General features: G+C 56.5%; 1 protein-coding gene across 3 annotated transcripts in view; it reads left to right on the forward strand.

The window, feature by feature from the left end:
- Positions 1–6,257, forward strand: part of tnfaip8l2b (tumor necrosis factor, alpha-induced protein 8-like 2b) — a 6,314-nt gene extending 57 nt beyond the window's left edge. The window contains exons 1-2 of one of the 3 annotated variants that reach the window (XM_078208847.1): positions 1–108; positions 5,486–6,255. The exon at positions 1–108 is cut by the window's left edge and continues 57 nt beyond it. In XM_078208847.1, coding sequence (XP_078064973.1) covers positions 5,488–6,048 — 561 coding nt within the window. In that variant the 5' untranslated portion in view covers positions 1–108; positions 5,486–5,487 and the 3' untranslated portion in view covers positions 6,049–6,255. Of the gene's footprint in view, positions 113–5,485 lie in introns of all 3 variants that reach the window. The other 2 variants (XM_078208845.1, XM_078208846.1) reach the window with 2 other exon arrangements.
- The last annotated feature ends 4,739 nt before the right edge of the window (positions 6,258–10,996 follow it).

Genomic DNA, 10,996 nt, shown 5'->3' on the forward strand with positions numbered 1-10,996 from the left:
GAACCTTGAGTCCGAGACCGGCCCGTCTCTCTGGCAATCTCGACCCGGGAGGGCTGGCACTGAGAAACGTGGATGGGGACTGGAGGCAGCTGAAGGTACCCAGTCGGTGTAGGTGCTCCCTAGGGCTCTGTGGGGCAGAACGCTCTGGTTTTGGGGCAGGGGGAACAGTTCCTGGGCTCCATTTTCCAGCAACAGGGAGGAGGTCACAACAGAGGGTGGGGTGGGGTGGGGGAAAAGGCTCCGATTCCGCGGACTGGGTGGGGATGGGGGATTCTCCAGGGTGGATCACATTTCACAAGGGGGCCTCCCTACATCTTACACCCCCCCCCCCCCAGCCCTTACCAAAACCTGTCCTACCCCGAAGCCCTCTGTACGCACCTGACGGCACCAATTCTTCCTGTCCCCGGCTGTGATGGCACCCGCGGCCGAATAGCTGGCCCCCAATGCCTGTCAGTGCTCAGGCTCCCAGTCCAGCAAGGACCGCCCCACACTCCCCTCCCTACCTCTGTAACCCCCTCCAGCCCCCTACATCCCCCTCCCGACCTCTGTAACCCCCTCCAATCACCTACACTCCCCTCCCTATCTCTGTAACCTCCTCCAGCCCCCTCCCTATCTCTGTAACCTCCTCCAGCCCCTACACTCCCCTCCCCTCCCTATCTCTGTAACCCCCTCCAGCCCCCTACACCCCCCTCCCTATCTCTGTAACCCCCTCCAATCACCTACACTCCCCTCCCTATCTCTGTAACCCCCTCCAGCCCCCTCCCTATCTCTGTAACCCCCTCCAGCCCCCTCCCTATCTCTGTAACCTCCTCCAGCCCCTACACTCCCCTCCCTATCTCTGTAATCCCCTCCAGCCCCCTACACCCATCTCCCTATCTCTGTAACCTCCTCCACCCCTAACACCTCCTCCCTATCTCTGTAACCTCCTCCAGCCCCTAACACCTCCTCCCTATCTCTGTAACCTCCTCCACCCCTAACACCTCCTCCCTATCTCTGTAACCTCCTCCACCCCTAACACCTCCTCCCTATCTCTGTAACCTCCTCCAGCCCCCTACATCCCCCTCCCTATCTCTGTAACCTCCTCCAGCCCCCTACATCCCCCTCCCTATCGCTGTAACTTCCTCCAGCCCCTACATCCCCCCCCAATCTCTGTAACCTCCTCCAGCCCCTACATCCCCCCCCAATCTCTGTAACCTCCTCCAGCTCCTACACCCCTCCCTATCTCTGTAACCCCCTCCAGCCCCCTCCCTATCTCTGTAACCTCCTCCAGCTCCTACACCCCTCCCTATCTCTGTAACCCCCTCCAGATCTCTGTAACCTCCTGCAGCCCCCTACACTCCCCTCCCTATCTCTGTAACCCCCTCCAGCTCCTACACCCCCCTCCCTATCTCTGTAACCTCCTCCAGCCCCGACACCCGTCCCTATCTCTGTAACCTCCTCCAGCCCCTACACCCCCCTCCCTATCTCTGTAATCCCCTCCAGCCCCCTACACCCACCTCCCTATCTCTGTAACCTCCTCCAGCCCCCACACCCCCTCCCTATCTCTGTAACCTCCTCCAGCCCCAACACCTCCTCCCTATCTCTGTAACCTCCTCCAGCCCCTAACACCTCCTCCCTATCTCTGTAACCTCCTCCAGCCCCTACATCCCCTCCCTATCTCTGTAACCCCCTCCAGCCCCGACACCCCTCCCTATCTCTGTAACCTCCTCCAGCCCCTACACCCCCTCCCTATCTCTGTAACCCCCTCCAGCCCCGACACCCCCTCCCTATCTCTGTAACCTCCTCTAATCCCCTGCACCCCCATCCCTACCTCTGTAACCCCCTCCAGCCCCCTACATCCCCCTCCCGACCTCTGTAACCCCCTCCAATCACCTACACTCCCCTCCCTATCTCTGTAACCTCCTCCAGCCCCCTCCCTATCTCTGTAACCTCCTCCAGCCCCCTCCCTATCTCAGCAACCCCCTCCAGCCCCCTACACTCCCCTCCCTATCTCTGTAACCCCCTCCCGCTCCTACACCCCCCTCCCTATCTCTGTAACCCCCTCCAATCACCTACACTCCCCTCCCTATCTCTGTAACCCCCTCCAGCCCCCTCCCTATCTCTGTAACCTCCTCCAGCCCCCTACACCCATCTCCCTATCTCTGTAACCTCCTCCAGCCCCTAACACCTCCTCCCTATCTCTGTAACCTCCTCCAGCCCCCTACATTCCCCTCCCTATCTCTGTAACCTCCTCCAGCCCCTACACCCCCTCCCTATCTCTGTAACTTCCTCCAGCCCCTACATAGAATCATAGAAACCCTACAATGCAGAAGGAGGCCATTCGGCCCATCGAGTCTGCACCGACCACAATCCCACCCAGGCCCTACCCCCGCATATTTACCCGCTAATCCCGCTAACCTACGCATCTCAGAACTCTAAGGGGCAATTTTTAACCTGGCCAATCAACCTAACCCGCACATCTTTGGACTGTGGGAGGAAACCGGAGCACCCGGAGGAAACCCACGCAGACACGAGGAGAATGTGCAAACTCCACACAGACAGTGACCCGAGCCGGGAATCGAACCCGGGACCCTGGAGCTGTGAAGCAGCAGTGCTAACCACTGTGCTACCGTGCCGCCCCCTATCTCTGTAACCTCCTCCAGCCCCTAGACCCCTCCCTATCTCTGTAACCCCCTCCAGCCCCCTCCCTATCTCTGTAACCTCCTGCAGCCCCTGCACTTCCCTCCCTATCTCTGTAACCTCCTCCAGCCCCCTACACTCCCTCCCTATCTCTGTAACCCCCTCCAGCTCCTACACCCCCCTCCCTATCTCTGTAACCTCCTCCAGCCCCGACACCCGTCCCTATCTCTGTAACCTCCTCCAGCCCCTACACCCCCCTCCCTATCTCTGTAACCTCCTCCAGCCCCCTACACCCCCTCCCTATCTCTGTAACCTCCTCCAGCCCCTAACACCTCCTCCCTATCTCTGTAACCTCCTCCAGCCCCTACATCCCCTCCCTATCTCTGTAACCCCCTCCAGCCCCGACACCCCTCCCTATCTCTGTAACCTCCTCCAGCCCCTAACACCTCCTCCCTATCTCTGTAACCTCCTCCAGCTCCTACACCCACCTCCCTATCTCTGTAACCTCCTCTAATCCCCTACACCCCCTCCCTATCTGTGTAACCCCCTCTAATCCCCTACACCCCCTCCCTATCTCTGTAACCTCCTCCAGCCCCTAACACCTCCTCCCTATCTCTGTAACCTCCTCCAGCCCCTAACACCTCCTCCCTATCTCTGTAACTTCCTCCAGCCCCCTACACCCCCTCCCTATCTCTGTAGCCTCCTCCAGCCCCTAACACCTCCTCCCTATCTCTGTAACCTCCTCCAGCCCTCTATACCCCCTCCCTATCTCTGTAACTTCCTCCAGCCCCTACATCCCATCCCTATCTCTGTAACCTCCTCCAGCCCCTACACCCCCCTCCCTATCTCTGTAACCTCCTCCAGCCCCTAGACCCCCCTCCCTATCTCTGTAACCTCCTCCAGCCCCTACACCCCCTCCCTATCTCTGTAACCTCCTCCAGCCCCGACAACCCTCCGGGATCTCTGCGCTCCTCCAATTCTGGTCTCTCGAGCATCCCCCGATTCCCATCGCTCCGCCATTGGCGGCCGTGCCTTCAGCTGCCTGGGGGGCCCCAAACTCTGGAATTACCTCCCGAAACCTCTCCTCTCTGTCACTCTCTCTCTCTCTTTCTCAGTCTCTCTGATTCTCTGTCTCAGTCTCTCTCTCTCTTTCTCTCTCTCTCTCTCTGTCTCTCTCTCTCTGCCTCTCTCTCTCTCCCTTTAAGATGCTCCTTAGAACGGACCTCCTTTTGCTTGCCTGTCCCTAATATCTGTATTGAGCAGTGCGTTGGCAAAATGTAAACCCTGTGCCGTCCCTTGGGATATTCAAGAACATTACGGGCGCTATATAAATGCAAGTTGATGTTGGAAAATTAGAGATATCGCTGGCGTTTTCATATACCACAGGACCTGCCTGTGTGTGTGTGCGTATGTGTGAGATCCTGTGGCATTGTTCTGTGTGCAAGCAGTCCCCCCCGTGGCATTGCTCTGATTGAGCTGTGTGTGTGTGAGCGGCTCCCCCGTGGCATTGCTCCGATTGAGCTGTGTGTGTGTGAGCGGCTCCCCCGTGGCATTGCTCCGATTGAGCTGTGTGTGTGTGTGTGTGAGTGGGCCCCCCCGTGGCATTGCTCTGATTGAGCTGTGTGTGTGTGTGTGAGCGGCCCCCCCGTGGCATTGCTCTGATTGAGCTGTGTGTGTGTGTGAGCGGATCCCCCTGTGGCATTGCTCTGATTGAGCTGTGTGTGTGTGTGTGTGTGTGTGTGAGCGGATCCCCCTGTGGCATTGCTCTGATTGAGCTGTGTGTGTGTGAGCGGGTCCCCCCGTGGCATTTCTCTGATTGAGCTGTGTGTGTGTGAGTGGCTCCCCCGTGGCATTGCTCCGATTGAGCTGTGTGTGTGAGCGGCTCCCCCGTGGCATTGGAGAGATGGAAGGAGGGAATGATGAACGGAGGGATGGATAGAGGGATGGATAGATGGATGGATGGATGAAGGGAGGGAGGGAGGGAGGGAGGGAGGGAGGGAGGGAGGGATGGATGGATGAAGGGAGGGAAGGAGGGAGGGAGGGATGGATGGAGGGATGGACGGATGGAGGGAAAGAGGGATGGAGTAATGGATGGAGGGATGGACGGATGGATTGGAGGGATGGACAGAAAAATGGACGAATGGCGGGAGGGATGGATGGCGGGAGGGATGGAGGGATGGATGGATGGATGGCTGGAGGGATGGATGGTGGGATGGACGGAGGGATGGATGGAGGGATGGACGGAGGGATGGATGGAGGAATAGATGGAGGGATGGATGGATGGACGGAGGGATGGATGGATGGAGGGATGGATGGTGGGATGGACGGAGGGATGGACGGATGGACAGATGGAGGGAGGGATGGATGGAGGGAGGGATGGATGGATGGACGGAGGGATGGATGGAGGGATGGATGGAGGGATGGATGGTGGGATGGACGGAGGGATGGATGGAGGGATGGATGGAGGAATAGATGGAGGGATGGATGGAGGGATGGATGGATGGACGGAGGGATGGACGGAGGGATGGACGGAGGGATGGACGGAGGGATGGACGGAGGGATGGAGGGAGGGATGGACGGATGGACAGATGGAGGGAGGGATGGATGGATGGATGGATGGATGGATGGATGGATGGATGGATGGATGGAGGGAGGGATGGATGGATGGACGGAGGGATGGATAGATAGAAGGGCAGAGTAGGAAATAACGGAGCAAAACGAAGGACAGGCAGAGAAACTGATAGCACAAAAGGATCAAGAGAGAGAGAGAGAGAGACAGGCCTTTGTCAAAAGGGCCAGACAGGAAGTGTTCTGATTCAGTGCCTCGCTGTGACCTCACCCCCTTCACCCTCTCTGTCTGCCACAGGAATGGAGTCCTTTAGCTCCAAGGACCTGGCCATGAAGGCCCAGAAAAAGATTCTCAGTCGGATGGCCTCCAAGACGCTGGCGCAGTTCTTCATCGACGACACCAGCACGGAGATCTTGGACGAGCTCTACCGCGTTTCCAAGGAGTTCACCGGCAACAAGGCGGAGTCGCAGAAGGTGCTGAAGAACCTGGTGAAGGTCGCGGTGAAGATCGGCGTGCTGTACCGGCACCAGAAGTTCAGCGAGCAGGAGCTGGGCTTGGCGGAGGACTTCAAGCGCAAGCTGCGGCAGGGCGCCATGACGGCGGTCAGCTTCTACGAGGTGGCGTTCACCTTCGAGCAGAGCGTGATGAGCCAGTTGCTGGTGGAGAGCCGGGACCTGCTGCTGCGGCTGGTAGAGGGGCACCTCACGCTCAAGTCGCACGGCCGCATCTGTCATGTCTTTGACCACTTTGCCAATGCCGACCTCCTGACCAAGCTCTACGCCACCGAGGGCCCGTACCGCCCCCACCTGCAGAAGATCTGCGAGGGGCTTAACAAGCTGATCGAGGAGGGGACGCTATAGGGACCGATGGCGAAGAGTGGGGGGGGGGGGACGGTTGGCGACGCCAGGCCCGAGGGCACAGAGGACAATAAACGGACATTCTGTAAACCGCTGGCGACGAGGTTGGCGCAGAAGGGCGCGACCCCAGGCGGCATAAACTTTGACCTCTGTACGGCAATGGCCGATCTGCGAGCGAGGTACCACTGGAATAAAAGACACATTGCACACACCCCGCCACCCCACGTCTCGTATTGTACATCACCCCCTCCCACATTCTCCCCCCGTGGCAGCATGTCCCACATTCTCCCCCCGTGGGAGCGAGTCCCACATTCTCCCTCCGTGGGAGCGAGTCCCACATTCTCCCCCCAACTCCCCCCGTGGGAGCGCGTCCCACATTCTCCCCCACTCCCCCCATGGGAGCGAGTCCCACATTCTCCCCCACTCCCCACGTGGGAGCGAGTCCCACATTCTCCCCCACTCCACCCCGTGGGAGTGAGTCCCACATTCTCCCCCACTCCCCCCGTGGGAGCGAGTCCCACATTCTCCCCCACTCCCCCGTGGGAGCGAGTCCCACATTCTCCCCCCTCCCCCCCGTGGGAGCGACTCCCACATTCTCCCCCCTCCCCCCCATGGGAGCGAGTCCCACATTCTCCCCCTCCCCCCCATGGCAGCGAGTCCCACATTCTCCCCCACTCCCCCGTGGGAGCGAGTCCCACATTCTCCCCCACTCCCACTGTATGAGTGAGTCCCACATTCTCCCCCACTCCCCCGTGGGAGCGAGTCCCACATTCTCCCCCACTCCCACTGTATGAGCGAGTCCCACATTCTCCCCCACTCCCACTGTATGAGTGAGTCCCACATTCGCCATGTGTCTGCTGCCCCTTGCTTAAGTTTATTAACATCACAATGAAGTAACTGTAAAATTCCCTGGTCGCCACACTCCGGCACCTGTTCAGGTACACTAAGGGGCAATTTAGCATGGCCAATGCACCTAACCTACACATCTTTGGACACTAAGGGGCAATTTAGCATGGCCAATGCACCTAACCTACACATCTTTGGACACTAAGGGGCAATTTAGCATGGCCAATACACCTAACCTACACATCTTTGGACACTAAGGGACAATTTAGCATGGCCAATGCACCTAACCTACACATTTTTGGACACTAAGGGGCAATTTAGCATGGCCAATGCACCTAACCTACACATCTTTGGACACTAAGGGACAATTTAGCATGGCCAATCCACCTAACCTACACATCTTTGGACACTAAGGGACAATTTAGCATGGCCAATGCACCTAACCTACACATCTTTGGACACTAAGGGACAATTTAGCATGGCCAATGCACCTAACCTACACATCTTTGGACACCAAGGGGCAATTTAGCATGGCCAATGCACCTAACCTACACATCTTTGGACACTAAGGGACAATTTAGCATGGCCAATGCACCTAACCTACACATCTTTGGACACTGAGGGACAATTTAGCATGGCCAATGCACCTAACCTACACATCTTTGGACACTAAGGGACAATTTAGCATGGCCAATGCACCTAACCTACACATCTTTGGACACTAAGGGACAATTTAGCATGGCCAATGCACCTAACCTACACATCTTTGGACACTGAGGGACAATTTAGCATGGCCAATGCACCTAACCTACACATCTTTGGACACTAAGGGACAATTTAGCATGGCCAATGCACCTAACCTACACATCTTTGGACACTAAGGGACAATTTAGCATGGCCAATGCACCTAACGTACACATCTTTGGACACTAAGGGACAATTTAGCATGGCCAATGCACCCGAACTTACACATCTTTCGGACTGCGGGAGGAAACCGGAGCCCCCAGGGGAAACCCACGCAGACACGGGGAGAACGTGCAGACTCCGCACAGACAGCGACCCGAGCCGGGAATCAAACCCGGGTCCCTGGCGCCGTGAGGCAGTAGTACTAACCGCCATGCATCGACAGTGGCAAAACTGAGGAGCAGTCTGCACCCCCCCAACCACACCCCTCCTCCCTGGGGAGTCCAGAAAACACATGGGGGACGGTGGCTCTCAGGGTCCCAGGAGAAGGCTCTCACCTTTTAGGACTGAGGTGAGGAGAGATTCCTCCACTCAGGAGGGTAGCCAACCTTTTGAGCGACTCTCTACCTTGCAGGGATGTGGTCGTTCCATCAAGGGAGTCAATTCCAGACTGAGTCGGAGAGATTTTGGTGAGAATCGAGGGAGAAGGCCATAAAATATCGGAGCAGAATTAGGCCATTCGGCCCATCGAGTCTGCTCCGCCATGGCTGATAAGATACAGAGTATCTCACCCCGTGCTGTCCCTGTCCTGGGAGTGTTTGATGGGGACAGTGTAGAGGGAGCTTCACTCTGTATCTAACCCCGTGCTATACCTCTCCTGGGAGTGTTTGATGGGGACAGTGTAGAGGGAGCTTTACTCTGTATCTAACCCCATGCGGTACCTGTCCTGGGAGTGTTTGATGGGGACAGTGTAGAAGGAGCTTTACTCTGTATCTAACCCCGTGTTGTACCTGTCCTGGGAGTGTTTGATGGGGGACAGTGCAGAGGGAGCTTTACTCTGTATCTAACCCCGTGCTGTACCTGTCCTGGGAGTGTTTGATGGGGGACAGTGTCGAGGGAGCTTCACTCTGTATCTAATTCCATCTGTACCTGTCCTGGGAGTATTTGATGGGGACAGTGTAGAGGGAGCTTTACTCTGTATCTAACGCCGTGCTGTACCTGTCCTGGGAGTGTTTGATGGGGGACAGTGTCGAGGGAGCTTCACTCTGTATCTAACTCCATCTGTACCTGTCCTGGGAGTGTTTGATGGGGGACAGTGTCGAGGGAGCTTCACTCTGTATCTAATTCCATCTGTACCTGTCCTGGGAGTATTTGATGGGGACAGTGTAGAGGGAGCTTTACTCTGTATCTAACCCCGTGCTGTACCTGTCCTGGGAGTGTTTGATGGGGGACAGTGTAGAGGAAGCTTTACTCTGTATCCAACCCTGTGCTGTACTTGTCCTGGGAGTGTTTGATGGGGGACAGTGCAGAGGGAGCTTTACTCTGTATCTAACCCCGTGCTGCACCTGTCCTGGGAGTGTTTGATGGGGGACAGTGCAGAGGGAGCTTTACTCTGTATCTAACCCCGTGCTGTACCTGTCCTGGGAGTGTTTGATGGGGGACAGTGGAGAGGGAGCTTTACTCTGTATCTAACCCCGTGCTGTACCTGTCCTGGGTTTGATGGGGGGACAGTGTAGAGGGAGCTTTACTCTGTATCTAACCTCGTGCTGTACCTGTCCTGGGAGTGTTTGATGGGGGACAGTGTAGAGCTTTACTCTGTATCTAACCCCGTGCTGTACCTGTCCTGGGAGTGTTTGATGGGGGACAGTGCAGAGGGAGCTTTACTCTGTATCTAACCCCGTGCTGTACCTGTCCTGGGAGTGTTTGATGGGGACAGTGTAGAGGGAGCTTTACTCTGTATCTAACCCCGTGCTGTACCTGTCCTGGGAGTGTGAGCTGGGGGACAGTGTAGAGGGAGCTTTACTCTGTATCTAACCCCGTGCTGTACCTGTCCTGGGAGTGTTTGATAGAGGACAGTGTAGAGGGAGCTTTACTCTGTATCTAACCCTGTGCTGTACCTGTCCTGGGGAGTATTTGATGGAGGACAGTGTAGAGGGAGCTTTACTCTGTATCTAACCCCGTGCTGTACCTGTCCTGGGAGTGTTTGATGGGGGACAGTGCAGAGGGAGCTTTACTCTGTATCTAACCCCGTGCTGTACCTGTCCTGGGAGTGTTTGATGGGGACAGTGTAGAGGGAGCTTTACTCTGTATCTAACTCTGTGCTGTACCTGTCCTGGGAGTGTTTGATGGGGACAGTGTAGAGGGAGCTTTACTCTGTATCTAACCCCGTGCTGTACCTGTCCTGGGAGTGTTTGATGGGGGACAGTGTAGAGGGAGCTTTACTCTGTATCTAACCCCGTGCTGTACCTGTCCTGGGAGTGTTTGATGGGGGGACAGTGTAGAGGGAGCTTTACTCTGTATCTAACCCCGTGCTGTACCTGTCCTGGGAGTGTTTGATGGGGGGACAGTGCAGAGGGAGCTTTACTCTGTATCTAACCCTGTGCTGTACCTGTCCTGGGAGTGTTTGATGGGGGACAGTGTAGAGGGAGCTTTACTCTGTATCTAACCCCGTGCTGTACCTGTCCTGGGAGTGTTTGATGGGGGACAGTGCAAAGGGTGCTTTACTCTGTATCTAACCCCGTGCTGTACCCGTCCTGGGAGTGTTTGATGGGGGACAGTGTAGAGGGAGCTTTACTCTGTATCTAACCCCGTGCTGTACCTGTCCTGGGAGTGTTTGATGGGGGACAGTGCAGAGGGAGCTTTACTCTGTATCTAACCCCGTGCTGTACCTGTCCTGGGAGTGTTTGATGGGGGACAGTGTAGAGGGAGCTTTACTCTGTATCCAACCCTGTGCTGTACGTGTTCTGGGAGTTTGCCAGAGAGAGACATGGAGGTGAGTATTGAGTGAGGCAGCAGTGGGGTTGTTGGAGAGGCAGAACGCTGAAACCGAGACACAGACAGACCACAAACACGACAGGAAATAAACTTTATTGGAGTTCAAAAGTGTTTGGCAGACAATTTTGCTTTCCTATTGCACGCGGAGTCTATGTGCCCGCACTGAGGAAGAGCTGAGTGACTGATCGAGAGTGTGACCCGCGCTGACTCTCGGACACTCTGTGGTGCATGGCGACAGTCCTGGGTGCTGTCGCTCACCCCAACTGTGGACAAAGTGGCAGTTTCGGCACCGATGGACCAGTCACCCTCCCCTCAGCCCTCGAGGCTGCCCCTCATTGCGAGGGCCGAGGGGACAGGCTGGGCCCTGGTCCGAGTAAATAGTCTGCAGTGCTGGAAAGTGCGTAATAATGCAGTGCCATCTGTGGGG

Source organism: Mustelus asterias, unplaced genomic scaffold (assembly GCF_964213995.1).
Source record: "Mustelus asterias unplaced genomic scaffold, sMusAst1.hap1.1 HAP1_SCAFFOLD_4617, whole genome shotgun sequence".
Classification (NCBI taxonomy): Eukaryota; Metazoa; Chordata; class Chondrichthyes; order Carcharhiniformes; family Triakidae; genus Mustelus; species Mustelus asterias.